Here is a 26,358-nt window from a genome sequence, read left to right on the forward strand (position 1 = left end):
AGTGCGGTGCTGAAAAAGCACAGCAGGTCAGGCAGCATCTGAGGTGCAGGAGAGTCGACGTTTCTGGCATAAGCCCTTCATCAGGAATGAGGCTTGTGGGCTGGGGGGCTGAGAGGTAAATGGGAGTGAGGTGGGGCTGGGTCAAAGGTAGCTGGGAATGCAATAGGTAGATGAAGGTGGGGAGAAGGTAATAGGTCAGAGAAGAGGGTGGAGCAGAAAACAGACCTCACCGTGAGGGATATATTTCCCACCCCACCCCTATCAGCATTCTGGAGAGACCATTCCATCCGCAAGTTCCTCATCAGATCCACGCCTCCCACCAGCCCACATCCCACTCCCAGCTCCTTCCCCTGCCAACGCAGGAAGTGCAAAAATTGTGCCCACACCTTCCACCTCACCTTCATCAAGGTCCACTTCTGACAGAAATTTACTTGCATCTCCACCAATGTCATCTACTGTGTCCATTGCACCTGATGTGGTCTCTTCTACATTGGGGAGACAGGAAGCCAACTTGTGGATCGTTTTAGAGAACATCTCTAGGACACCCGCACCAACCAACTCCACCCTCCTTTGGCTGAACACTTCAACTCCCCCTCCCACTCCATGGACATGCAGGTCCTGGGTCTCCTCCACCGCCAACCCTAACTACACGATGCATGAAGCAAGAATACCTCATCTTCCACCTTGGGACCCTGCAACCACACGGCATTAATATGGATCTCACTTGTTTCCCCATTTCCCCTCCTCCCACCTTATCCCAGTCCCAAGCTTCCAACTTGGCACCGCCCTCTTGACCTGTCCATCACCTTTTCCATCTATCCACTCCACCTTCTTCTCCAGCCTATCACTTCGTTCCCCACCTTTTTCTACCTATCACATTCTCAGCTCTCTTCCTCCCTCTGCCCCCACACCCCTCCCATTTATCTCTCAAACCTCTGGCCCACAAGCTTCATTCCTGATGAAGGGCTTCTGCCCGAAACGTCGATTCTCCTGCTCCCTAGATGCTGCCTGACCTGCTGCGTTTTTCCAGCACCACACTCTCAACTCTGATCTGCAGCATCTGCAATCCTCACTTTCTCCCAAATGACTCCACTCACATTGGTCATTGTGCTACTGCAAAGTGTCCACATCCAGAAACCACGTGGCTGGAGAAATCTGTGCGGTCTTCATGGACTTTACAGCCTGTTGCATCATGGTTCAGATTGGTACAGAAAGGCTATTGCTGCAGGATAATGTAAGTTTTGATGCAAAAAACTGAACAAGAAATATACCAGGGATTAATACATGAGGACAGTATATTAGCAGGTTGCTCAGTCCATCATGTCCGTGTGGATTCACAGCTCAGCTCATCCTGTTTCTCTGTCCATCCAATGTAGACCCAATGTTTTTTTTTTCTGCAGTTCTTTCTCATGGCGGAGTGGTGGGGAGGGGAAGGGATGAGTTAGCTGGACAGCTAGGTAAAAACAAGGGCTGCAGATGCTGGAAACCAGAGTGTAGATTAGAGTGGTGCTGGGAAAGCACAGCAGGTCAGGCAGCATCCGAGGAGCAGGAAAATCGACGTTTCGGGCAAAAGCCCTTCATCCTTAGCTGGACAGCTGGTTAGCAATGAGACATGTTACCAACAGCCTGAGCTCAATTCCTGCACTGGATCAGATTACAATGAAGAAAGACTTCGCTTTCTTACCCTCTCCCCTCACCTGAGACATGGTGACCCTTGGGTTAAACCGCCACCAGTCATCTCTCTCACTCTCTCTCTCTGGTGAGAGAGCAACCCTATGCTCTGGAAGGACTACAGTGACTTTATCTTTTAGGCTTGCACAGCATGAAGAAACATCATGGGAAATGCTGCCATATCCTGTATCCAACATCAGAGCAACACAAGCTGACTGAACAATTTGCAGCCAAAGAAGTGATGTCTTTGGGTCACAAAGTCATAGAGATTTACAGCACGGAAACAGACCCTTTGGTCCAACTCCTCCATGCCAACCAGATATCCTAACCTCATCTCGTCCCATTTACCAGCACGTGGCCCAGATCTCTCTAAACCTTCCTATTCATATACTCATCCAAATGCCTTTTAAAAGTTGCAATTGTACCAGCCTCCACCACTTCCTCTGGCAGCTCATTCCATACACGTATCACCCTCTGCGTGAAAAAGTTGCCCCTTAGGTCCCTTTTATATCTTTCCCCTCTCGCCCTGAACCAATGACCTCTACTTCTGGACTCCCCCACCCCAGGGAAAAGACTTTGTCTATTTATCCTATTGTACATAAACCTATAGAGGTTTACATGATTTTATAAATCTCTATAAGCTCACCCCTCAGCCTCTTGTACCTGCACCTTGCAGAGGCACTGATGCAGAGACATACCTGCGGTGTGACCAACAGCAGAGTGACATGGCAAACTACAAGGAGAGGCAATAATGATGAATGATGGATCTGGAGCATCTGAAAAGAAACCAAAAATCTACAACTTCCACACGGAATGGGCGAACGAATTTCTGTTCGCAACTGTTTCCATGTATGCTACAAAGGATATCGATAAGTTAAAAGGGAAATTTGGAATGGCAGCACGCAACAATTCACGGTCAATTCAACGGTGGTTTTCCCCTGAACAACAAGCTTCAGGTAAAGCGAGTTGACGAGCTCCAGGCCATTTGGAAAAGTGATCAGTCACTTTGTTCTAAACCAGCCAAGAAACATTGTTTCACATTCACCATCTCCTGGTAAAATGCAAGAAATCAGTCACAAATGGTGAGGTAATTTAAGAAGCAATGTATTCAGTAGCCATGTATTCAAAGACTTTAAGAACAGAGAAGAAATAATAACAGCAATGTGAATCTTTCTCCAAAGATGTCTTTCAGTTACTGCAGCAGGACCTGAAGGAGTATAATGCTTCTCACTGTAACTAAAATAATCCATCGACATGACCAACACAGCCCTGCTGATTGTTATTGTGCACATGGGTTTTACGGAGATAATAACTGAAGAAATCTGCTCACCTTTTTGCCCCTTAAAGGGAGAACGGGGTGAGGGGATCTACAATGCATTCAAAAGACTTGAGAAAACCATTCCAATTGAGGAACTGGTTTCTATCACAAATGATGATGCACCAGTCATGCTTCGGGGCTTTTGCAGAAATGATCCTGATTTTCCCTCTTTTCGAAATTACGCTGTGTAATCCACCATCACACACTTTGTCCTGCATTGTGGTTACTGTTAAGGAGCCTATTGACGGCTGTTCCTCCTATTCCTTATCTCCATCCAGAGTAATTCTACATCCTGATCTCCTGAACCAGGGTGCTCTCTACCTCATCAATACGATCCCTAATTAACTGTGCTACCTCTTCACCTTTACCTAGCTTCCTGTCCTTGTTCAGTGACATATACCCTTCAATATTCAGGAGCCCTACCACCGTTCAGCTGTGTCTCAGTAATGGCTATCAGATCATAAGAACGTAAGAACAGGAGTAGGCCATTCAGCCCCTTGAGCCAGTCCCACTATTTAATGAGCTCATGACATGGTGGCTCAGTGGTTCAATTCCAGCCTCGGGCCGACTGTCTGTGTGGAGTTTGCACATTCTCCCCGTGTCTGCGTGGATTTCCTCTGGGTGCTCTGGTTTCCTCCCACAATCCAAAGATGTGCAGATTAGGTGAATTGGCCATGCTAAATTACCCATAGTGTTAGGTGTATTAGTCAGGGGTAAATATAGGGAAATGAGTCAGGTTGGGTTACTCTTCAGAGGGTCGGTGTGAACTTGTTGAGCTGAAGGGCCTGTTTCCAATCTGTAGGGAATCTAATCTTAAAATAAAATGTCTGTGTGGAGTTTGCACCTTCTCTCAGTGACTGAGTGGGTTTCCTCCCACAGTGCAAAGATGTGCAGGTTAGGTGGATTGGCCGTGCTAAGTTGCCCATAGTGACCAGGGATGTGTAGTTTAGGCAGATTGGCCACAAGAAATGCAGGGCTTTGGAATGGGTCTGGATGAGACCCTCTTCAGAGGGTCAGTGTGGATCAGATGGGCCGAATGGTCTCCTTCCAGACTGAAGTGATTCTGTGAACTCCATACATCTGGCATTGGTCCATATCCCTGAATAACTTTGCTTAACAAAAATTCATCTATCTCATATCTAAAGTTAACAACTAATCCTACATCCACTGTCTTCGAAGGAAGAAAGTTCCATCGAACATCGACCACCCTTTGTGTGTAAAAGTGCTTCTTAACTTCTTTTCTGAATGGCCTGGCCTTAATTCTCAGACTATGCCCCCTAGTTCAAGAATCCCTAACCAATGGGAATAGTTTATCTTTATCTACCCTGTCTTTTCCAGTTAATATCTTGAAGGCTCCGTGGAGATCACCCTTCAATCTTCAGAAAACAGGTCTAATTTATATAATCTGTCCACATAACTTAACCCCTGAAGTCCAGTATCATTCTTGTAAGCCTACATTGTACTCCCTCCAAGATCAATCTACCCTTCCTAATGTGTGGTGCCCAGATCTACTGTCGGTACACCAAGGGGGGTCTAACCAGGGTTTTATACAACTGCAGCATAACATTTGCATTCTTGTTACTCCAGCCCTTTAGATATAATGGTCAACATTCCATTAGCGTTATTGACTATTTTCTGCACCTGTTTGTACCATTTTAAAGATCTATACACCTGACCATCCTAGATCCTTGTGGGACACCCACTGGTCACATCCTGGCAATGTGAGTGCCTATTCATTATTGCTGCAAATGTGTTGCTGGTCAAAGCACAGCAGGCCAGGCAGCATCTCAGGAATAGAATTCTCTATTCCTGAGATGCTGCCTGGCCTGCTGTGCTTTGACCAGCAACACATTTGCAGCTGTGATCTCCAGCATCTGCAGACCTCATTTTTGACTCGCCTATTCATTATCCCTACTTTCAGTCACCTATCACTCAACCAGTTTCTCAGCCATGTCAGTAATTTGCCCTCAATTCCATAAGCTTCTAGCTTAGTGGTTAGCACTGCTGCCTCACAGTGCCAGGGACTCGGGTTCGATTCGGTGACTGTGTGGAGTTTGCACATTCTCCCTGTGTCTGCGTGGGTTTTCTCTGGGTGCTCCGGTTTCCTCCCGCAGTCCAAAGATGTACAGGTTAGGTGAATTGGCCATGCTAAATTGCCCGTAGTGTTAGGTGAATTAGTTAGGGGGAAATCGGTCTGGATGGGTTACTCTTCGGAGGGTCGATGTGGACTAGTTGGGCTGTAGGGCCTGTTTCCACCTTGTAGGGAATCTAATCTAATCTTAACAGTCTGTTCCTTATGACTTTATTGAAAGCCTTCTGGAAGTCCATATCTATTACCATTTTCTGTCTGTTACCTTAATTACCTCTTCAAACAAATTCAGCGATGCTGATCAGATGTGAGCTACCTGTCATGAATTGATGCTGGCTCATTCTGATTAACAGAACATTTTCAAGGTGTTCAGTTCCCCCATTATATTTAGTACTTCAATTCATGCTATTAATTTGATTATTTTGTTATGAATTCTATGTACATTCAGAAGTGATAGCTTTAGTTTTGTATTTTTTTGTTATCTTTTCAACACTGAGTTTTGACCTTTGGTGTATTTGTGGGTTAACTTGCCCTGTGCCTTTCTGATGTTGGTTCTTCATCTTAATATTTTTCCCATCTGACTCAACTTTACCCTCTGATTTGCTACTTCCACCCACCCTGGATCTCTCTTCTTCATTGGTTAGTTTAAAACCCTCTGTCCTTTATTAATTATACAGTTTGCTGGAAATCTGATCCCAACACAGTTCAGTTGTACACTGTCTCAATGGTACATCCTCTACATTTTTCCCAATAGCGATACCAATGAACTAGTACTGACTTTTCCTACACCAGTTTTTGAGCTTCACAATATTTATTTCACTAATCTTATGGACCATGTGCCAACTGGAACCTGGCAGAATTACCCTCAAGATTCCACTCATCCATTTGGTGCCCACTTCTCATATTGTGTAAGGAGAACTCCTTTCCTTGTCGTTGGTATCTACATGGACTACAACAGGATCTTTCCCCTCCCACTCCAAGTTCCTGTCTTCCCCTGAGCATCTGTCCTGAATCCTGGCACTGGGTGGGTAACACAATCTGACTCTCTTGGTTGCACTGACCAGTCTCTATCCTTATCTCCTTCCTATCACTGCACTCCTTTTTGCTCCCCCCTCCCCCACCTCCCCCTAGTTGATTAACCTACACCTTGGCACTATGGTGAATCAGCTCACCCATCCTACAGTACTCACCCATCGAAACAAGCATAATGACAAACCTGGTGGACATCTCCATGGTGACACGGCGTGTTCCCAGGTGGAAACACAAATTACCAAATGGAAACCATCTGAATGACATACCTCTTTTGTTGCAATAATGGCAGGTTATGTCATGTCTCCAATTAGAGTCATTGAGTCATAGAGATGTACAGCATGGAAACAGACCCTTCATGCCGACCAGATATCCCAACCCAATCTAGTCCCCACCTGCCAGCAGCCGACCCACATCCCTCCAAACCCTTCCTATTCATATACCCATCCAGATGTCTTTTAAATTATGCAATTGTATCAGCCTCCACCACTTCCACTGGCAGCTCATTCCATTCACGTACCACTCTCTGTGTGAAAAAGTTGTCCTTTAGATCTCTTTTATTTTCTTTAACTAAATAAGACCATCTGACATTTTGTGATTGTCACCCTTGTCATTCTGACTTTATTTAGTGAAAAACAAGCTGCTTTTTGAATTCTAATATCTTATGTCAGTGTATTTGCTGGGCTCTTGATAATTCCCGGAACTGTTTACCCCTCGGAAATTTACGTTTTAAATTCTGTGCAACAATTGTGTTGGGAATGATCACCGAGAAAGTGGAAGGAATAGGAGGAGCAACTGTGTAAAATTTCTTGGAAGTATTTTTCAGGCACAGTGTTCCATGGTAACCCCTGCTCTCTACACTCTCCTAAACCCTCTTACACTGCATTCATTGGCGACCTTTTTTCTCATACTGTCTTTCTGTAAGTACATTTTACCCCTTGTCTCTTTTCTCTGTTCTATATTTTTTGATAATGAATATAGCAATTGATTTTTTTAATACCCAGATCCATTCTTAATGGAATAATGTGAAGCCATTAGCTCTTTTATTGAAATTTCAGGAAAACTTCAATAAATAGACTAATAGAAATTCATGAAACCTGTCATCCAGTGACCAATTATTAAGCTTAGTAATTAATTATTTTGCACTCATAGCCAACTCGAAGACAATGAGTTCTTCCATAATTACATTACAGGCAATTTAGAATTTGTATGCCTGGTCTGCTAGGGAAACAAAATGTTCCTTATGGGTGAGGCATTACTCGGAAATGCTTTACTCATAATATAACCCACATTTCATTCGGTGGATACTTTCATCTGTATACTTGTCAGATAAGACCATTCAACAATTTACAAATAACTTATTGAATTATTCCAAATAAATCACAGCTATTTTTCTTCACTAAAGCTTAGTTATTTGATAAATTAGCAATCCTATAACATTAACTGGAAAGCATCTTCATACTTCACTTGTTTTTCAAACAGAGTCATTTCTCTTAGCTGAAGTGTCTGATTCTTGTGGGCATATCTTAAACTGCCATTCATAGAGTCATACAACGTAGAAACAGATCCCTAGGTCCAACCAGTCCATGCCTCCCTGGTTCCCAAAATAAACTAGTCCCACCTGCCTGTGTTTGGCCCATTTCCCCCCAAACCTTTCCTATTCATTAACTTAGCTGAAAATGTGTTGCTGGAAAAGTGCAGCAGGTCAGGCAGCACCCAATATGATGCCTGACCTGCTGCGCTTTTCCAGCAACACATTTTCAGTTCTGATCTCCAGCATCTGCAGTCCTCACTTTCTCCTATTCATTAACTTAATCAAATGTCTTTTAAACATTGTAACTGGACCTGCATCCACCACTTCCTCTGAAAGGTCATTCCACACACGAACCAGTTTCTGTGTAAAGAAGATGTCTCTCTTTGGGCAGCATGGTGGCTCAGTGGTTAACACTGCTGTCTCACAGTACCAAGGACCCAAGTTCAATTCCAGCCTTGGGTGACTGTCTGTGTGGGGTTTGCACACTGTCTGTGTGTATTTGCTCTGGTTTCCTCCCACAAGCCAAAGATGTGCAGATCAGGTGAATTGGCCAAGCTAAATTGCCCATAGTGTTAGTTAGAAGGAAATGGGTCTGGGTGGGTTACTCTTCAAAGGGTTGGGCATGGACTTGTTGGGCCGAATGGCCTGTTTCCACACTGTAGATAATCTAATTGTTATAACTCAAACCCTCCATTCTAGGCAACATCTTGGTAAATCTTTTATGAGCCCTCTCCAGTTAAATATAACCTATAACAGGGTGAGCAGAACTGGACACAGTATTCCAGAACAGGCCTCACTGACACAGTTACTGATATTGTCTGCTTGGTGATTTGTGCCCACTTATGAAACAAGTAAAACATATTTTTGTTGAGCAAAGAAATTAAGGCTGACGACTGTGGCCAAGTTCCAACTACCAAAGCAAATCATCTTCATCAAGAAAAAGGCACGTGAATGACAGCAGAACAAAGGAACTATTTCAAAGAATCCCTCAAGGCTTTGCCCAAGAACTGCAACATCGATGCCCTCACTGAGAAGAATTAGAGGGAACTCTTGTGTGAAGAGACACAACTCTCGAGAATACCAATCGGCAAGTGGAAAAGAGACCGGAGCATGGAATGCCAATGATCTCCAGACCACAGACCACGTCCACCTCCCGGAAACACCTGCTCAGTGTATGGTTGGAGATGTGGCTTGAGGATCAGGCTCATCAGTCACACAAGGGCCCTCCGAACCCAGGACCAGTGACGTGGAATTTCTAAGGTGGGCATGCTAGCCAGTAATTGCTGAAGACGATGAATATGTAATGGCTGAGAAGTAGAGTCAAGCTACTGAATCTATGAGAAACCCTTGCAGTTGTCTTATATGCCAACTTGCGTTATAGATAAGACATTTCTCATCAACCTGTGCAGACGTCTTATGACAACCCTTTGAAGCACGTGGGACCTGAACCTGGGGCTCCTGGCCCAGAGGGAGGGATACTAACACTACCCTGCAAAATCCTCTCAGATTGAGCTAGATGCTGCAATCAATGGTAATACAAAGACTGGATGGTTTTCTGTAATCTCTGAATACTCTGTGTTTGTAGTAAACTATTTGCATAGAGGTAATTAATCATAACAAATAGTTGTAGTAAAACATTTATGGATTTAAACTAAGCCTTAAGTTTGGCATAAAGATAGTAGCTTTGAAAAGGCTATAACACCAAAATAGGATGTGAAAATTTTAGCTAGCTGTCCTGATATTAATTATTTAATAGTTCTGACAGAAGTAGGAAAGAGAGAAATGATTGCGCTGACAATGAACATTTAACAGATGGATTTAGTTACAGTTCCTAATGTTTTGTTCTGGATATATTCTATTGGATCTTCAAGCAGACAGTTCAGAATTTGTCATGATTTAGCATTATGAATATAAATTATTATCAATGACAAAACAAATCAATTTTGTCATCAGCAAATTGGCATGTACACCAACTATGGTCAAATGAAAACCAAATTCCAATCCAGTTATGGAGGAGACTCATTTAAAATCACAGCTTATAGAATTCTTGCAGTGCAAGAGGCCATTTGGCCCATCAGATTCACACTAACCCTCTGAAGGACATCATACTCATTTCCCGTATTTTCCATGGCTAATCCACCTAGCCTGCACATCCCTGTACACTATGGGCAATTTAATCTGGCCAATCCACCTAACCTGCACATTGTTGGACTGTGGGAGGAAACCAGAGCACCCAGAGGAAACCCACGCAAAGAATGTGTAAACTCCTCACAGACAGTCGCCCGAATGTGGAATCGAACCCAGGTTTCTCAGTGCTAACCACTGAGCCACCATACCACCCTTGTTGATAATTGAAACCAGAGATGATTCTAATCAGGATGTTGAGGTGTCAGTGTTACAATCCAGCAGGTTATGCTCCAACAGGTTTATTTGAAATCACAAGCTTTCAGAGCACTGCTCATTCTAATCTTTTCAAACCAGACTGTTACCCCTGATCTGAATAAAATGGTCTACAATTTGTGTTACTAGATGGTGTTTGGCTCTGTGTGGTTGGATCTTTTACACAGAGTTTCAGCTTGTGCTAAGTTGGCATCATTCTCTTAATCAGCTAATTTATCAACAGTTTGGATGACTATGATTTCCTCATGCCTAAAAACATTACAAATACTGATAAAGAATGTTCAGTGTACCAATGAACAGAGGATATTGTAAAAGGGTTAAAAATTGTACTTTAAAGCATGCTGATTTCATAGTGTGTACTCAAAGGCAGCCAAGAAGATCATGAAAACATCTATTTTATTACAAGTTAGACATGAACATTTAATGATTTTGCATGGAAGAGGAATAGGCCTGTCAGTTTTTCAATTTTATCAAAGATTATTAATGCCATAAAGATCTATTTACGACTATTACAAAGAATACTTTGCTGCAGATAATTAATTATGACTGCAGATACATTGATTACATTTCCTCGAGTGCTTTGTATATAATCTTTAGAAAAATGTTTGATGGCAGGTCACTCTAACACATTACACTTAATTAAGAATCCCTTTTCATTACTTAATATTAACCAAAGGCAAAGATGGTGCCAAGTATAGGCTCCAGAAATATACATTGCTGGAGGGCAAGATGAAGCCTTGCTTTTGTAATGAATACATTTTAAAAAATCATTTTGTTACTCAAATTAACTTTCCATGTCCAGGAAATGAAAAATTTGGAGATTTTTTGATGAAAAAGTAATAAAGTCATGAATATTTCAATTTCTATTCTCATGATTATATGTTGAATATATTACCATATATAGCATATTTAATTTGCAAACTTGTGAAAAATCAGGTTAAAACAAAAATATTTCATGATGACACCCGTATATTTGAACTAAATTAACTATTGCAGTTGAATTCAATGTTAATCAGTAATTGTCCATTTAGTCTTCTGTTTTAAAAGACCTAATCAAAATCATATTGGAGATTGCATTGAAAAGTATTTTCCAATAAGTTTTACTTGTTGGTTATGTGCTAATATTTAGGCGTTGTAAAAACTCAACTTCCAACAGACCTTTCAAAGTTGGATGTCATTTTTGCTCCTAATACTGTATTTGTCACTTTATATCATTGTTCTTGACTCTTAGGCTGGGATTGTTAAAGTTTCCTTTTACAAAACCATTTTGGTTTACATGTTCTTGAGAACATCCAAAGTTGTGTTGAAGAACAGAAGAAATAACTGCAGGTGTAGATCGTATTGAAAATGTGTTGCTGGTTAAAGCACAGCAGGTCAGGCAGCAACCAAGGAATAGGAAATTCGACGTTTCGGGCATAAGCCCTTCATCAGGAATGAGGAGAGGGTGCCAGGCAGGCTAAGATAAAAGGTAGGGAGGAGGGACTTGGGGGAGGGGGCGATGGAGATGTGATAGGTGGAAGGAGGTCAAGGTGAGGTTGATAGGCCGGAGTGGGGTGGGGGCGGAGAGGTTAGGAAGAAGATTGCAGGTTAGGAGGGCGGTGCTGAGTTGAGGGAACCGACTGAGACAAGGTGGGGGGAGGGGAAATGAGGAAACTGGAGAAATCTGAGATCGTATTGAGCCTGCTGATTTACTGGTTTGTCCTCCGCTAAAGTTGAGGGATTAATTCTTACACTGACTGAGGTCGCCATGAAGGTTCCATCTTCTACAACCTGGTTACCCACTGCTTAACCTCACCACCAGCTGTCTCTGTATTTAATGAGAGAATAAGTCAAAAGTCCTCTTGGTTAAGGTGACTTGCACTTCAAGACCCTGCTCTTCCATTTAGTACGATCATGGCTAATTGTGAAACTCAATTCTACTCTTCCAAACAGTCCCAATCTCCCCTAATTCCCTGAGACACAAATGTCTATCTAACCAACCTTAAATGCATTCAACAACGGAGCTTCCCACAATCCTTCAAACAGAGTATTTACAAAGATTCCATCTTTCAATCATTATAATTTGTACAAGATAATACATGGCTTGGAAAGGGTGGACGCTAGGAAATTGTTTCCATTAGGCGAGGAGACTAGGACCCATGGACACAGCCTTAGAATTAGAGGGGGTCAATTCAGAACAGAAATGCGGAGACATTTCTTCAGCCAGAGAGTGGTGGGCCTGTGGAATTCATTGCCACGGAGTGCAGTGGAGGCCGGGACGCTAAATGTCTTCAAAGCAGAGATTGATAGATTCTTGTTGTCTCGAGGAATTAAGGGCTACAGGGAGAACGCTGGTAAGTGGAGTTGAAATGCCCATCAGCCATGATTGAATGGCGGAGTGGACTCGATGGGCCGAATGGTCTTACTTCCACTCCTATGTCTTATGGTCTTATGGTCTTATAATTACTCTTAGCTCAGTCCTACAGAACTAGACTAAGACTGTGCCCATGTTTGAGATTTCCCAGCAAGCAGAAACAATTTCTTAAAATCTGACCTAGCGAGCCCCTTCAGAATCTTGAATGTCTCAGTCAGATTGCTTCTTATTCTTCGAAACTTCAGAACATATTGACACAACTTACCCAGCCTCTTGTCAAACTCCCCTTGCCAGGGATCAATTTAGTGAAACTTCCCTCAGCTTGAGGAGGAAATATTTCAAGAGAATCACATCAGCTGTACCAGGATTTGCACACAGCTTGGGTTTTGAACTCTGAGTTCTGTGTCGTTGGAATTGCCAATTTTTGCATCAAATGCAAAGCCACGTTTCCATTCGCCTGTTATAATGACCTTCAAAAATCTGAAAAGTCCTATGCAAATGAGGGTTCTCCCTGCACAAAAATATTATGTTGTGGAAACTAGAAATCTGAAATAAAAGTTAGAAAATTTTAATTCAGTATGACTAGCCGCATCTGTGGAGAAAGCACAGAAACTGTGGAGTTAATATTTTCGATTCATCTTTCCAAAGAATTGGAAAAATGTTAAGAAAGTTATCAGATTTGAAGCAAGGATAAAATCGAAGCAAGTAGGACTTCTGGTCAATTTGAAAATGCGACCCTGAGCTTCCATTCACCTGTAATTTTAATTCTCAGTCCATTTTCACTCTGATCTCTCCACCATCAATCTCTGACACCATTTCTAGGAAGCTGGACCTAAGTTTGGAAGTACCACCTCATCTTTTCATGGTGAACTTAGACAGCCTCCAAGATTCAACATTAAATACCACAATCTCAGATCAGAATGTCTGTTGCACCACGCTCCATTAATTTAATTTTTTTCTGTTCTTTTTGGTTCATAAAGCCATTGAGTCATACCGCACAGAAACAGATACTTCAGTCCATCCATACCAACCATGTTCCCAAACTAAACTGGTCCCACCTGCCTGTGTTCGGCCCATATCCCTCCAAACCATTCTATTCAAACACTTACCCAAATGTCGTTTAAACATTGTAACTGTACCCACATCCACCATTTTCTCTAGCAGTACATTGCACACACAAGACACTCTCTGTGTAAAAAAAGTTGCCCCTCATGTCCTTTTTAAATCTTTCTCCTCTCACCTTAAAAACATGCCCCCCTAGTTTTGAATTCTCTCATGCTAGGGAAAATACTTATGTCCTTGCCCCTTAACTATGCCCCTCATTATTTTATATTCTTTCTGTTTTTGTAAATAAGTCATTGGTGGGGATTCTTGATTCCATTTTACATCTCTCCATTCATTTTTTTTTGTTTATTTACTAGTTTCACTATCATCTTCTTTTATCTTGCACCATCAGCGTATCTCTCATTCATTTTCTCTGTTTTCATAATATCCCAAATGCTTATCGTAGATGTTCCCTTTTGTTCTTTCCTTTTCCTGTCCCTGTACTCGATTTAAACCTGTTAATCTCCAACCTTTTCCAGTTCTGAACCTGAATTTGGTTTCTATCTACTGATGCTGCTGGGTTGTGTATTCTGGTTGTTATTAAACTCTCTCTGTGCCAAGGTCAGCATTCCTCCCTCACAAACTGTGTCGGAAACAGACAAACTGCTCGTTTATTTCATTATTGTTTCAGTGATCATATTCTCTGAGAAGTAGCTGTTATGTTTTCCACAAAAAAGCACGTGGTCGCTGCATTTAAAAGTAATTAACTGTAGGTTAAGGGCTTTAGGATATTCATGACATTTATGATAAAGTGGATTCACAAGAATATTTTCTTTATTTTGACACATTAACACTCGTCAGTGCATCCTCTTCAAATCAAAATTACAATTTCTTTTTCGGATGAAGTTAATGTCCATGGAGCGCTATCCTGCAGATCCTACACGTTATGAATGAGTAATGTTAATTTGATGAGGCACTTTTATTATTGCAGTTTCTTCCAAGATCTGCATTAAAACAATTGGATTAGCTTTACTGTCAATGAGAAAGTGTTTGCCTTATTTCAGGGAGCAAGAGTGCAGAACTCAGCTAAGAATCTTGGAGTGAGAGACCGAACACCACAGTCAGCTCCAAGGTAACTGCTTTACATAACTAAGATAATGAAATGTTACGTTAGTTTGTTCTGTATTCCTCTCTGACAACAGCAGCCATTAAGCTAGAACAGTATGCTTACTGTCTGATTATGATATGTACCATTTATCAGGCACTTGTTGACATATGGCTGAGGTATTTTTAGATGAGGCATCGGGGGCCGGGGAAACAGAAAGCTTGAAAGGGGTGGAGGGCGTGGGTGGTGTCTCGAATGTATGTGGGGAATTCCTGGACGAGGGGGGATAGGACAGTATCGAGGTAGGTGTTGACATAAGTTACAGACCATGCCAGACCCCTCAAAACATTTCAGAAAGGTAGCCCAGACCCTAACTTTGTGAGTTGTTTGAAGCAGGTGTAAGGTGGGTATTTTTGGAGCGATGCAGCTGGTCAAACCACTATGTTTTAAACAAAACAGAATGTATTTACTGAAACACAAACAACAGAAAACAGAATACTGAATAACTTAACCTGTCCGAAAACCCAACAGATCATCCCAACTTCATGATGCTGCTCCAAATACTTACAAGAATCCCCATAAACACCCCTTGGTACAAAAGGTAAAATCATACACAGGGTCTTACAGGAGAGATGTCAGAGAGAGAGAGAGAGGACCAGCATGGACCTGCTTCTTTGGGTCCAGCAGCTTTTTTCCAAACCAGAGAAAAGCCAAACTGGGAGAACTGGCCACTCCCCTTCCATTGTACAAGTGTTCTTATTAACAATAGAAAGCCTTCTGCCTGAGGCAGTATCTGCTAGCTATGATCAAACTGGCCCTAAAACCCTTCAACCTCAGACATTTTGGAGTCGCCGTTTATGACCTCTCTGAAAAGAAAGCCAAGGGCAGTATGACCTTGTTAACAGAGCAGCATTGTCACACATAACTGTGAGTATGTGGATGGTATTGCAGTAATTAGCACCACAGTACAGAGTGATTGTGATGTTGCACTTATCACTTACACCTTATGACTTTAAATACCACACAAACTTCAGAATTATCACCAAAACCCCAAACAATACACCAATGGCCCTTTGGAAGGAAACGTCACATTTATCTATGAGTTGGCTCATACATGACATTAATACAATGCCGTGTGGTTCATCAAGTGCCCCGAAGTGGCACAACTAGACATTTACTAGTAAAATGTTTCGGAAGTTCATTTGCAGGATGGGACATCACTGGCTAGGTTCACACTTATTGACTTCATGAGGGTAATACTGAGCTGCTTTCTTGAACCACTGTAGTCCTCATGTGTAGTTACACAGAGCTGTTAGAAAAGGCGGTTATTGACACAGCAACAGTCAAGGTGGTTTCAATCCAAGTCAGGATTGTGTGTGGCTTGGAGGGGAATGTGCCCTTGACCTGCTTGGGTGGAGAGGTCACTTATTTGGGAGATGAATCACTGCACTGCATCGTAGAGATGGTACACGCTGCTGCCACTGTGCATCAGTGCTGGAGTGTTGAGGATGTATGATGGGGGGATCTGGTACCAATCAAGCAAGCCACTGCTCCTGGGTCCTGAATAGCATCAAACCCTTCTAGAAGGCAAGTGGAGAGAATTCCAATATATTCCAATTTTTGCCTCAAAAAAACTGGATCTGCTTTGGGTAAATTCCTCGGCTCAAAGCTTATCCTGTAGCCTCAATATTTATTTACTGGTTCCTGAGCCTCTGGTTCATGGTAATTCCCCTCCCCCCCAAGATGTTGACAGGACAAGATCCAGCATTAGTCGTGCCATTGAAGGTCAAGGGGAGATGGTTGGATTTTCTTTTGTTGGAGATGGTCATTGATACTGTGCAGAGTGAGCGTTAACTCCCATCTATCATTCCGAGCCTGAGTATTATGTAGGCCTTGCTGTGTGTGGACATGGACTGCTCCAGTATCTGAAGAGTCAGGAATGTGCTGAACATTGTGCAGTCATCAGAGAATATCCACATTTCTGACCTATGATGGAAAAGGGGTGATTGATGTTTCAGGATGGTTTAACCTATAGCTATGTTGAAGAACTCCTGCAGTGATATCCCAGGGCTGATATAATAGACTCCCAATAACCACAACCATCCTCCTCTCTGCATAGTATGCTCCTTCCAGTAAAGAGTTTCTCCTTGATCTCTCTGCTTCCTGTTTTGCTCAGGCTCCTTGATGCCATGTCATTCAATTGAAGCCTTAATGTCAAAGGCTGTCATCTCTGGAATTCAGCTCTTTCATCTGTGTTTGCACCAAAACTGTAATGAGGTCAGAACATGTCGTGGCCACATATAAATCAAACTGCATGTCAATGAGTAGGTTATTCCTGAGAAAATACCACTCAATAACCCTGTTGATGCTCCCTTCTGTCACTTTACTGATTGTCAAGCTAAGGCAGAATTGGCCATGTTGGATTTATCCTGCGGACAAGTTTCCACATTGCCGCAGAGATGCCAGTGTCGTATCAGTCCTGGAACAACTTGGCTCGGGGTATGGCTCCCCGGAGCACATATGGACAGGGCGCATGGTCTTTGCAATATCCAGTGTCCTCTGTCATTTCTCGATATCCCATGGAGTGAATCAAATCCTGGAATTTAATATGTATCAAAAGAACCGGTCCATGTAATGACTCCTGGGGAAAATTAAACTCGATATCTCAATGTTTATTTTCAAATTTAGTTACAAGTAGTTGGTTTTTCACAGGACCATAATTGTTATGGTGGAGGAGGAGATCTCTCAGCCTATTGTACCTGCAGGAGCGTGATGTGCAGATGCTGATGTTGGACTGAGGTGGAGGAAATCAGAAGTCACATGACACCAGGTTATAGTTCAACAAGCTTTCGGAGTGCTGCTCCTTCATCAGGTGAAGTCACTTTATCTGACAAAGGAGCTGTGCTTTGAAAGCTTGTGATTTGAAATAAACCTGTTGGACCATAACCTGGTGTCATGTGACTTCTCATGAGCTGTACCACTTGATGCCATTTTCCTGTCTCTTCCTCATTTCCATGCAAATTGATGTTATTCAAATAATCAACTAATACCCTCTTGAATGCATTGACTGAATTAATCAAAACCATGTTTCTAGGTACTGTACTCTACACAATCATGACTTGCAGTGGGAAATTTTTCTTTTTAACTCATCTTCTTTTTACTTCATTTGCAAACGACCTTCCATCCTCTTGTACTCCGTCCATTTTATGAACAGTTTCTGTGTATCTGCTCTGTCCCAGGCATCTCATGATGCGGTAAATTATATCAGATCTCCTCTTAGCTTTCGCCTTTCCAAGAAGAACACTTCCAACTTCTCCGAACTATCTTCCTCACTGCAGACTCTCATCCCTGGAAGCATTCTTGCAAATCTCTTCTATGTTCACACCCTTCCTGAAGTGTGGCACCGTAAATGGTGCATAGTAATCCAGCTGAAGTCTTGCACAAGTCCAGCATAAACTCTTAGTTGTTGTACTCTATGCTCTGATTAATAAATCCTTGGATACTATTTGCTTTATTGACTGGTCTCACCACCTCTCCTACGACTTTAATGAATTAGGCACATTTTAACCTGCACCTGTCCGATTCTGTATACTCTTTAGCACAGCATCCTTTCATTTATACTCTCTGTTCATGTTTTTTCTCCATCAAAATGTACCCCTCGCACTTTTCTATAACGAACTCCCTTTGCCATTTGCTTGCCCATTCATCAGCTTTCCAATGCTCTCTTGAAGTTCCATACCATCCTGTCACAGTTTCCAAAACTTCAAAATGTTGCATTGTCCCTAAGTTTTGAAAATGTCCAATGTATACCAAGGTCTAAATCATTAACGCATATCAGGAAAAGCAAGCATCTCAATACGGTCTCCTGGGGAACTCCACAACAAACCTTCCTCCAGCCTGAAAACTATCTAGGAACCATTATTCTTAGTCTCCTATCACTCAGCCAATTTTGCATTCATTTTGCTGCTGACTGTTTTAGTCCCCAAGTTCTAACTTCGCTCACAAGTCTGTTGCACATCATTAATCAAAATGCCTTTTGGCAGTCCATGTGCATTGTTTCACAACAGCCTTAACGCTCACAGTTATCTCTCTCCAGTAAGATAATTGAGCACGATATTCCCTTAAGAATCCCTTTTTCCAGGTTACAGTACCTTGAGTTTATTTTGCAGAGATGTGCAGATACATTAATTATCATGGCACCGTGATCCTTTTCAGGTTGTTGTGCAGCTACATGTCCATAAAGTGTAGCAGGAACATTGTTAGACTCCAGGCTGAAAAATATTGATTCACCAGCTCTTTCTTTTTAGCCAATTTTATTTCAATCAGGTCATTCTTTAATCCCATGGCTTTAACTTTAATAATGAGTTCATTATGTCATACTTTGAAATACCATATGGATAACATCGGCTACACTAACAGAATCCCTACAGTGTGGAAGCGGTCCATTCACCCATCGAGTACACGCTAACATTTCAACGAACATTACTTACCTTATTCCTGTAATACCACATTTCCCATGACTAACCCACCTAGCCTGCACATCTCTAGACACTATGTGCAATTTAGCATGGCTAATCCACCTAACCTGCACATCTTTGGACTGTGGGAGGAAACCGGAGCACCCAGAGGAAACCCACACAGACACAGGGAGAATGTGCAAACTCCACACAGACAGTCGCCCGAGTCTGGAATTGAACCCGGGTCCCTGGCACTGTGACGCAGTAATGCTAACCACTGAGCCACTGTCCTGTCCAATTGATTCTATCCATTACTTTGTTGATGAACTTCAGGGTTTTAACTTTCTAATATTGTACAATTTTCCAAACTGGAAAATAGAATAGCAAAACAACAGGAAACCTAACAGAGACACCCATCCACTAAAACAGTCGTTGGCAGAGCTCTTTATAGGTAAACGGAAAGAATCCCAGCACCCAGTGACAGATCTACATCTCTGGTCTCATTAATGAACTGGATGAATGTTTAAACATCAATATTCTCCTGAAGTACTGATGACCTAACCAAGAAATCGATTTCTACCTGTCACAGCGGTTAACATTCAGGTTTATACCAACAATCAGGAATGGAGTTTCCGATGAATACTGCTGTTCACGGTAAAGGTACCATAGCTTTACCAAACCATGGGGGACTGCTCTGTCATTACAGAGAGAAGACTGCAGGTGGTTTAACCTAAGGGTCACCACTCCTCAGGTGAGGGGAGAGGTTGAGGAGAGTCCTTCATGCCTCAAGTCCTTCAGCCTGTGTGGGAATTGAATCCACATTGTTCTCGTTAATCTGCATCAGAAACCAACCATCCAGCCAACTGAGCTAACCAATCCCTGTTTTACTGTAATTACTGGCCTATATCTCCACAGCAGGTCACTCCAATATCCAGAGGCCCTGATTATTTAAAGCTCTTTGCAGTGGGCTCAGTTTAGATTTCTTTCACCTTGCATGAGGATAATAGTAATACCCCATTGGTTCTGCTTTATATTGTGGAAGCTTAAACTGCATTGGCTGTTTGTTGCCAAGGTCAGGAAGAGAAAATCATGTAAACATCTCTCTTTTCAGGGCAGTAACAAAACATACAAGCATAGAGTCTTACAGCATGGAAACAGACCTTTCAGTACAACCAGTCAATGCTGAACATAATCCCATATAAACTGGTCCCACCTGCCTGCTCCCAGCCCATATCCCTCCATATCTTTCCTGATGATGGGCTTTTGCTTGACATGTCTATTTTCCTGCTCCTGATGAAGGGCTTTTGCCTGAAACATTGATTTTCCTGCTCCTCGGATGCTGCCTGACCTGCTGTGCTTTTCCAGCAACACTCTAATCTAGACTCTGGTTTCCAGCATCTGCAGTCCTCACTTTTGCCCTCCATATCTTTCCTATTCATGCATCCATCCAAATGTCTTTTAAACATTGTAATTGTATCCATATCCACCACTTCCTCAGAAAGTTCATTCAGCATGCGAACCACCCTCTATGTAAATATTTGCCTCTTATGTCTTTTTTAAATCCCTGTCCTCCAACCACTGAGCCACCATGCTACCCCATCATCCCCCTCACAAGCCACACACCATCCTGACTTGGAAATATATTACCTTTCCTTCACTGTCATTGAAAATCCCGCACGTTCCAATGTGCTGACAACACCTGGAGTCTGGCAGTTCCAGCTCACCACCTTCTCAAGGGGCACCTAGGGATGGGCAGTAAATGCTGGCCTATCCAGCGATGCCCCGATCCCACAAGTGAATATAGAATAAGTGACATGAGGGCACAAGATGGGAGGAGATTCACATGGAGCATTAGCACTGATACAAGCCTCTGTCTGTGTTGTAGAAGTCTAATATAAAGCTGCAATGCTGCAATTACTCAGAGCTAGATTTTCCATTTGGGATGAGGAATTGAGTGGTGGGAGATTTGCTGTCTTCTGATCCCACGCAATGTAGGAAACAAACTCTGAATGAAAATTTTCAGTGTCAGACACTTCAATGTTGGGTTCACTAAACATCTCATTATGAAGAGAGACTGAATGGCTGTCCCTTTTGAATATTTCTTAAAAATATAAAGGACCAGTCCATCCTCCGGGGGGAAAAGGTTATAAATTAGGATCTTTGTTTTACAAAATGAATTGTGCACTGATAATTCTCCCAGTACTCCTGAAAGAAGAGATTATTTTGAAATTAATCAGAAAATATAGGAGTTTAATGAATGCAGGTCACAATTTAGTTTTGACAGTAACTTGTCTTGCAACTATAATCACACTTTAAATGTTCCAAACATGAAACAGGCTCTTTCTTATAAAATAATGAGAGGAGGTTTTTCTTACATTGCAAATGGGCATCCTAATCGAATAATCTGAATGCAGTACTTAACTGCATCATTCTTTAGAAAGAATTAGAAATGTAACCTCTTCTGGCTTTAAGAGATGTATTTTGTCCTGGTTTCTTTTATGAAGGAAGATTGAGAGAGAGTTAATGAGCAGTCTGCTCAAAGCAATAAAGAAAATAGCTTGTGAGGCCTTGAGTTATTTTTTTTAAACGTTGGAACAATAGAAGCAGCCTGAATGGGTGGGGTCAAGTTCCCACAGAACCAGGATTTTTAGGTTTAGCTTTCAGCAGTTGCTGGGGTCTTGAAGCTGGATGTGGAAGCTCTTATTTCTCTCTTTGTTACAGCTAAAAGTTGGGGATCTCTTCCTGCTGCTGGAATAGCATGTGAAACAATTTATTTTACTGAATTTGTCTTTACCATGGGTGTGTTTATAGGATGTTATTATATTAGAACAGTTAATTAGTAGTACATATTATTTTATTAAACATTTTGATAGAGTACCAGTTAAGCCAATTGTTTTAATTTTTTAAATTTTATCTGTATTTTAACTGTAATGTAAAAATAAAGTGCATTTTGTTTGAAGTCAAGTACTTTGACCAACCCCATTGCAACTAGAATGCAAAGCCTGACACTCACCTTTAATCTATTTAGGATCCCTACAGCACAAGTCCACACCGACTCTCCGAAGAGCATCCCACTCAGACTCACCCCCTTACCCCATCCCCATAACCCTGTATTTTCTGTGGATAATCCACCTAATGTGCACATCCTTGAACACTGTGGGTAATTTAGCATGGTCAATCCACCTAACCTGCATATCCCTGAACACTGTGGGTAATTTAGTATGGTCAATCCACCTAACCTGCATATCCCCGAACACTGTGGATAATTTAGCATGGCCAATCCACTTAACCTGCACATCCCTGAACACTGTGGGTAATTTAGCATGGCCAATCCACATAACCTGCATATCCCTGAACACTGTGGATAATTTAGCATGGCCAATCCACCCAACCTGCACATCCCTGAACACTGTGGGTAATTTAGCATGGCCAATCCACCCAACCTGCATATCCCTGAACACTGTGGATAATTTAGCATGGCCAATCCACCTAACCTGCATATCCCTGAACACTGTGGGTAATTTAGCATGGCCAATCCACCCAACCTGCATATCCCTGAACACTGTGGGTAATTTAGCATGGCCAATCCACCTAACCTGCATATCCCTGAACACTGTGGGTAATTTAGCATGGCCAATCCACCCAACCTGCATATCCCTGAACACTGTGGGTAATTTAGCATGGCCAATCCACCCAACCTGCATATCCCTGAACACTGTGGGTAATTTAGCATGGCCAATCCACCTAACCTGCATATCCCTGAACACTGTGGGTAATTTAGCATGGCCAATCCACCTAACCTGCACATCCCTGAACACTGTTGGTAATTTAGCATGGCCAATCCACATAACCTGCATATTCCTGAACACTGTGGATAATTTAATATGGCCAATCCACATAACCTGCATATCCCTGAACACTGTGGATAATTTAGCATGGCCAATCCACCCTAACTTGCACATCCCTGAACACTGTGGGTAATTTAACATGGCCAATCCACCTGCCCTGCACATCCCTGAACATCGTGGGTAATTTAACATGGCCAACCTACCTAACCTGCACATCCCTGAACACTGTTGGTAATTTAGCACGGCCAATCCACCCTAGCCTGCACATCCCTGAACACTAAAGGTAACTTAGCATGGCCAAACCATCGAATCTGCACATCCCTGAACATCGTGGATAATTTAGCATGGCCAATCCATCCTAACCTGCACGTCTTTCCAAAGTTAGGTTCGGGGCTATCTTCTTAATGTGTTCTTTTAGGGGGTTTGGTCTGGCGTGTATCAGAAGTCTAATTTGCTTATTTGTATTACATATGTCAGTCACTTTCCCTCATTGATACTCAACAGATCACACTGGCATTTCAATTTCTGGGCAGGAATATTTCACCTCAGCAGAGACCTTACTTTGAAATGGCTCCTGATTGAATCAGTGATGTTTTGTGTACTCTTCAAGGCCAGATTTCTTCAGCCATGCACATATGATTATTAACAAGTTGCTATCATGTTACTTACAAATTTTCAATACTACCTGTTTGACACGCAAAGTCACAAATGAATAAATCATGCATCGTCTTCCTACTGATTGGCTTTCGTTCCTGATTGTTAACCTGGTTGACTCAAGCTGTGCTGTGTCCTATTTGACCTCGAATTGAGCAGCAAACACCAAGATAGGGTAAATAGACAAGATCTTTTCCCTGGGGTGGAGGAGTGCAGATCTAGAGGGCATACATTTAGGGTGAGAGGGTGATAGAGTTTAGATTAGAGTGTTGCTGGGAAAGCACAGCAGTTCAGGCAGCATCCTAGGAGCAGTAAAATCGACATTTCGGGCAAAAGCCTTTCATCAGGAATAGAGGCAGATGCCTGAAAGGTGGAGAGATAAGTGACAGGAGGGCGGGGGTGGGGAGAAAGTAGCATAGAGTACAATAGGTGAGTGGGGGAGGGGATGAAGGTGATAGGTCAGGGAGGAGGGTTGAGTGGATAGGTGGAAAGGATGATAGGCAGGTAGGACAAGTCATAGGGACAGTGCTGAGCTGGAAGGTTGGAGCTGGGGTGAGGTGGGGGAAGGGGAAATGAGGAAACTGGTTAAGCCCACATTGATGCCCTGGGGTTGAAGTGTTGCGAGGCGGAAGATGAGGTGTTCTTCCTCCAGGCGTCTGGTGGTGAGGGAGTGGCGGTGAAGGAGGCCCAGGACCTCCATGTCCTCAACTGAGTAGGAGGGGGAGTTGAAATGTTGGGCCACAGGGTGGTGTGGTTTATTGATGCGGGTGTCCCAGAGATGTTCCCTAAAGCGCTCTGCTAGAAGGTGTCCAGTCTCCCCAATGTAGAGGAGACCGCATCGGGAGCAACGGATACAATAAATGATAATGGTGGATGTGCAGGTAAAACTTTGATGGATGTGGAAAGCTCCTTTGGGGCCTTGGATGGAGGTGAAGGAGGAGGTGTGGGCGCAGGTTTTGCAATTCCTGCGGTGGCAGGGGAAGGGGCCAGGATGGGAGGATGGGTTGTGGGTGGGGGGGTGTGGACCTGACCAGGTAGTCACAAAGGGAACGGCCATTGCGGAAGGCGGAAAAGGGTGTGGATGGAAATATATCCCTGGCGGTGGGGTCCGTTTGGAGTTGGCGGAAATGTCAGCGGATGATTTGGTTTATGCGAAGGTTGGTAGGGTGGAAGGTGAGCACTGTCCTTGTTACGGTTGGAGGGGTGGGGTCTGAGGGCGGAGGTGCGGGATGTGGACGAGATGCGTTGGAGGGCATTTTTAACCATGTGGGAAGGGAAATACCTGTCTCTAAAGAAGGAGACCATCTGGTGTGTTCTGTGGTGGAACTGGTCCTCCTTGGAGCAGATACAGTGGAGGCGGAGGAATTGGGAATAGGGGATGGCATTTTTGCAGGAGATAGGGTGGGAAGAGGTGTAATCCAGGTAGCTGTGGGAGTCGGTGGGTTTGTAAAAAATGGTGTCAAGTTGGTCGTCATTAATGGAGATGGAGAGGTCCAGGAAGGGGAGGGAGGTGTCAGAGATGGTCCAGGTAAATTTAAGGTTTTGGGGGTGGAATGTAATGGTGAAGTTGATGAATTGTTCAACGTCCTCGCGGGAGCACGAGGTGGCGCCAATGCAGTCATCAATGTAGCGGAGGAAGAGGTGGGGAATGGTACTGATATAATTATGGAAGATGGACTGTTCTACGTAGCCAACAAAGAGACAGGCATAGCTAGGGCCCATACGGGTGCCCATGGCTACCCCTTTGGTCTGGAGGAAATGGGAGGATTCAAAGTAGAAATTGTTAAGGGTGAGGACCATTTCGGCCAAACGAATGAGAGTGTTGGTGCAAGGGTACTGTTGGGGACGTCTGGAGAGGAAGAAACGGAGGGCTTGGAGGCCCTAGTCATGGAGGTGTAGAGGGACTGAGGTAAAAACAATGACTGCAGGTGCTGGAAACCAGATTCTGGATGAGTGGTGCTGGAAGAGCACAGCAGTTCAGGCAGGACTGGAAGAGGGTGAGAGGGTGATAGGTTTATGGGCCAGAAGGAGAGTGTTTTATGTTAGCAACATTTAAAGCGCGATTATATTTGCAAGGCAATTACTGTCAAACCTAAATTATGACCTGCATTTATTAAATTCCTATATTTTCTGATAATTTTAAAACAATCTCTTCTCTCACCCCTCTCACAAACTCTTACTTAAAAGGGAAATAAGGGGCAACTTTTTCATGCAGAGGGTAGTGTGTGTATGGAATGAGCTGTCAGGGGAAGTGATGGAGGCTGGTACAATTACAACATTTAAAAGGCATGGATGGGTACATGAATAGGAAGGGTTTAGAGGGATATGGGCCAAGTGCTGGCAGGTGGGACTAGATTAGGTTAGTACACCTGGTCAGCATGGTCAGGTTGGACTGAAGTGTCTGTTCCGTCCTGTACAATACTGTGACTCTATGATTACTTACTCCAGAAAAAACAACTTTGAAAAGTCTTTTAAAAATCACCAGGAGAATCTGGCAGTAATTTGGAGATTAAAATTTAAGGCAGAAAATTACAAGGTGGTACATTTTGGAAGAAGAAAATGGCACAGGACCACATTGGCTCTTGGGGTGTTTGCAATCACATTGTTATTTTAATTTGGTAGGGACAGTTGAACACATTATAAGGAACAGAGGTATTTAAGCATGTGGAATTTATATAAAAAGAGTTACAGAGTACTACATCAAAGAGGGAATGTTGAATTTATCCAAATCATCAATTAACTGCAATTACAATATTAGGGATGGTTTTTCTCCTCAGTGTTTATAATGATAGTTGGAAAATGGGCACCGTAAACTAATCCTTCTGCCCATCATGTGCTCAAATAGCAGAATGTTCT

At 42.8% G+C, this 26,358-nt stretch overlaps 1 protein-coding gene across 1 annotated transcript in view; it reads left to right on the forward strand.

Annotated features, from left to right (window-relative positions):
* The window catches only part of prex2 (phosphatidylinositol-3,4,5-trisphosphate-dependent Rac exchange factor 2), a 358,894-nt gene that overhangs the window by 321,655 nt on the left and 10,881 nt on the right, over window positions 1-26,358 (forward strand). Inside the window, exon 39 of the mRNA XM_060824113.1 lies at window positions 14,503-14,570. Coding sequence (XP_060680096.1) covers window positions 14,503-14,570 — 68 coding nt within the window. The remainder of the gene's footprint in view (window positions 1-14,502; window positions 14,571-26,358) is intronic.

The sequence above is a fragment of the Hemiscyllium ocellatum genome, chromosome 4, assembly GCF_020745735.1.
Source record: "Hemiscyllium ocellatum isolate sHemOce1 chromosome 4, sHemOce1.pat.X.cur, whole genome shotgun sequence".
NCBI lineage: Eukaryota > Metazoa > Chordata > Chondrichthyes > Orectolobiformes > Hemiscylliidae > Hemiscyllium > Hemiscyllium ocellatum.